The 2,870-nt window shown below is 38.2% G+C and overlaps 1 protein-coding gene across 1 annotated transcript; it reads left to right on the forward strand.

Moving 5' to 3' along the window:
• The first annotated feature begins 714 nt into the window (after positions 1-714).
• LOC122083582 (F-box/LRR-repeat protein At3g48880-like) lies at positions 715-2,024 on the forward strand. Its single transcript, XM_042651445.1, has 2 exons — positions 715-1,130; positions 1,347-2,024. The coding sequence occupies exons 1-2, from the start codon at positions 745-747 to the stop codon at positions 1,837-1,839; spliced, it is 879 nt and encodes a 292-aa protein (XP_042507379.1). The 5' UTR covers positions 715-744; the 3' UTR covers positions 1,840-2,024.
• Positions 2,025-2,870: the final 846 nt, after the last annotated feature.

Raw genomic sequence — 2,870 nt, forward strand, 5'->3', positions numbered from 1 at the left:
AGAGGGGATGGGCCAATAGGCCCAAGCCCGGAGCCCATCACTGATCTCGTATGGGGGTGCGGGGGCTAGATCGGATCGACCGTGACCCGATGGGTCAACCCGCAATTTTGGAGTATATATAATGTACTATTGCTTGTTGAGAAAGTCATTGTATTCCAGGGTTTTCACGCAGCTAGGGTTTCAGGGCGAGTTTTTCTTCGCCGCTGCTAGGGTATAATTTCTCTTCTGCATAGTGAATCATCTTCTTTTTCGCCCGAGGACGTAGCACACCACCCTGGTGTGTGAACCTCGTTAAATCTCTGTGTCGTACGAGTCTATTGTTTCTTTATTATTCGTGTTTCTTGGTGTTTGATATTACAAAGGTTTAATGGTTTTTAATTTTTTTAAATAAACCATGGTTTAAGGTTGTATCACAAGGTTTACGTTGCAGATTTTAATGAATACTAGAAAGGTTTAAAAAAGGTTTCATGACAATTTCCAAGGACAATTTCCCTTTTTCTATGCCTAGCTAGCTAGCAGAATATGACTCACAAACAATTATGGTACATGTAGAAGGCGCAGTCCACTCCAGTCATGGCTTATTGATTAATGAGGCGTCTCCACTTTCCACAACTCCACCCAACTCCAGCCAACTCCTTGGCCTTTTCAGTTCCCATCCTTCCATTAATAAATAAGCTACTGAACGATCCATCCTTTTAAGTCTCCAGAGCATTCCCTCACAAACCCAACTACCAAAACTCCCCAATGTTAACTCGACGGAGGAAGGAGGATGAGAGAAGAAACTGGAAGGAGTTGAACACAGACTGTCTGGTGATGGTGCTGGAGAGGGTGGGAATGGAGTCTCTGATATTGGATGTTCCCTTTGTCTGCAAGTCTTGGTACAGAGCTTCTCTCAATCCTCAATGTTGGAAAACACTTCTTTTCCCTGTTAGACTCTACGACTTCCACTTATATCCAAGGATGACTTGGCCCCATAAATTTATAGGAAGGTTCATGAACGTATATCAACTCCAGAAATTTTCTGTTGAAGGCTTTGTTAAACTAATTGTGACCCGAAGTCGTAGATCTTGTGTCAATATATTGCTTCCTAGTGAATGTACCTCAGAGCTTTTGGAGTTCATATCAAACGAGTAAGTTTATATATTTATTATTTTTTTTTTTTCTTGTGTGTTAGTGAGCCCAGCAATAAGGTAAGAGTAGTCGAACTCAGAGTCACATGCTTTGTGGGGCGAAGGTTACTTACCAAATTGACAACCCTTTGGGTTATGAAACGAGTAAATTGTATCAACATATGGTAAATTCTTGAATTGTGGTATTGTTTCTTCATTAATTTGGTCCTCTAATAGGTGTCCTGCATTGAAAGCCTTAGTCTTGCCTTTTGATCTGATGATTGATGAGGGCAAGGTTATCTCAAAACTGGTAAGTAAATGGAAGGATTTGGAGCAGTTGCACTTGGGAAGCACTCTATTTTCTTTCGAGGAAATTCTCACAGAAGTAAGTCTCAACTGCAAGAACTTTAATGGGCTATCTGTAAACGGTTTTGTTTGGAATGAAGAAGCATCAACTATTGCAACTTTACTTCCAAAGATTAAGTATTTGCGTCTGAGGATGAGGGCTTCAGTGCCATGTGAGAGTCTGAAGATAATAAGGGAGGGTTGTAAAGAGTTGGTGCTACTGGATGCAATGGAATATTGCATTGGTTTTCAAGGTAAAAATGAAGAGATATTTAAGATGGCTTCTCACATCGAGACCATTGACTATGATGCTGAAGAGGATTTTTACATTGAGCATATCACGGATTATGCCTCTGATGGTTCCTTTGATGGTGCCTCTGATTGATTGAAGTTGTAGGTTTATTGATCTTGTATTTACCCTGTTCCTCCTCTATTTTGTGTTAGCTAGTTTCTAGCCTTCTTGGTTTTCTGAATGTTGTTGATGACCTGAACTTTAAGAGACTCTATTGAAGTGGACACCATTGTTTGTTTTGTTTGGAGTGGAGAGACTCTACACAGGCAGTTTTTCGTTTTCCCCTTATTTAATTTAGTTTTAATTTTAAAGTAATTTATTTTGTATTTTATATCTTCTTACAATTAACTTTGAACTTTTAAATTAGTTTTTTTTTCCTCCCCTCCCCTTTCTTTTAGGGTACCATTTTCTTCTTGGTATGTGATTTGCCCCCACTCCTAGTTTTCTTGTATTCCCCTTAATGGTTGTTTTGTCCCCTCCCCTTGGTTCTTCATTTGTTTGGCCTTGGCCTTTGGATAGACATTGGCTTGGCTTTGTATTTTTTTTTTTTTTCTTTCTTTAATATATTTTCACTCACCGAAAAAAAAAATTGAACTTTTATGTTGACATTAAAATTTCTAACCAGCTTTAGATGTTGAAGGATCAGAGGTGAGGGATTAAAGGGGCCAAATTAGTTTCCCAATCAACCTATCATGTATTATAAATTATAGGGAAAATTACCTAGATCCATTAGATAAGATAATTTATTACAAGATAAGAAGGTCTAAAGTTTATTTTACATCCATTGGTTTCAAGTTTAAAATTATTTATTTAATCCCCGAAGTTAGTTATTATTCATGGGACTATGAAAAAATAAAAACAAACTCCCTAAAATAGCCCCAACTTTACTTAACGTGCATAACTGTTGAGGTGGACTCACATTAGTTGTGTCTCAAAAATCAGCATGATCATGTAGAATCACATTGTACCTTCTCGTCCCTCTAGTTTCAAAGATAACCCACGACAAAAGAAAGAACTAGAGACTCAGATCCCTCCCATGCCTGCTTGAAAAAGATCCTCAAATATTGAAATCGAAGCGAAAAAACATAATTGACTATGCATTAAGCAACACTAACTGGGGAAAA

The sequence above is a fragment of the Macadamia integrifolia genome, chromosome 7 (genome assembly GCF_013358625.1).
Source record: "Macadamia integrifolia cultivar HAES 741 chromosome 7, SCU_Mint_v3, whole genome shotgun sequence".
Lineage (NCBI taxonomy): Eukaryota > Viridiplantae > Streptophyta > Magnoliopsida > Proteales > Proteaceae > Macadamia > Macadamia integrifolia.

Bases quoted from the DNA above. Each gene is read 5' to 3' on its own strand.
- LOC122083582 (XM_042651445.1), top strand. From the start codon at position 745: ATGTTAACTCGACGGAGGAAGGAGGATGAGAGAAGAAACTGGAAGGAG. The intron at 1,131-1,346 runs GTAAGTTTATAT...GTCCTCTAATAG, and splicing joins TTGGAGTTCATATCAAACGA to GTGTCCTGCATTGAAAGCCT.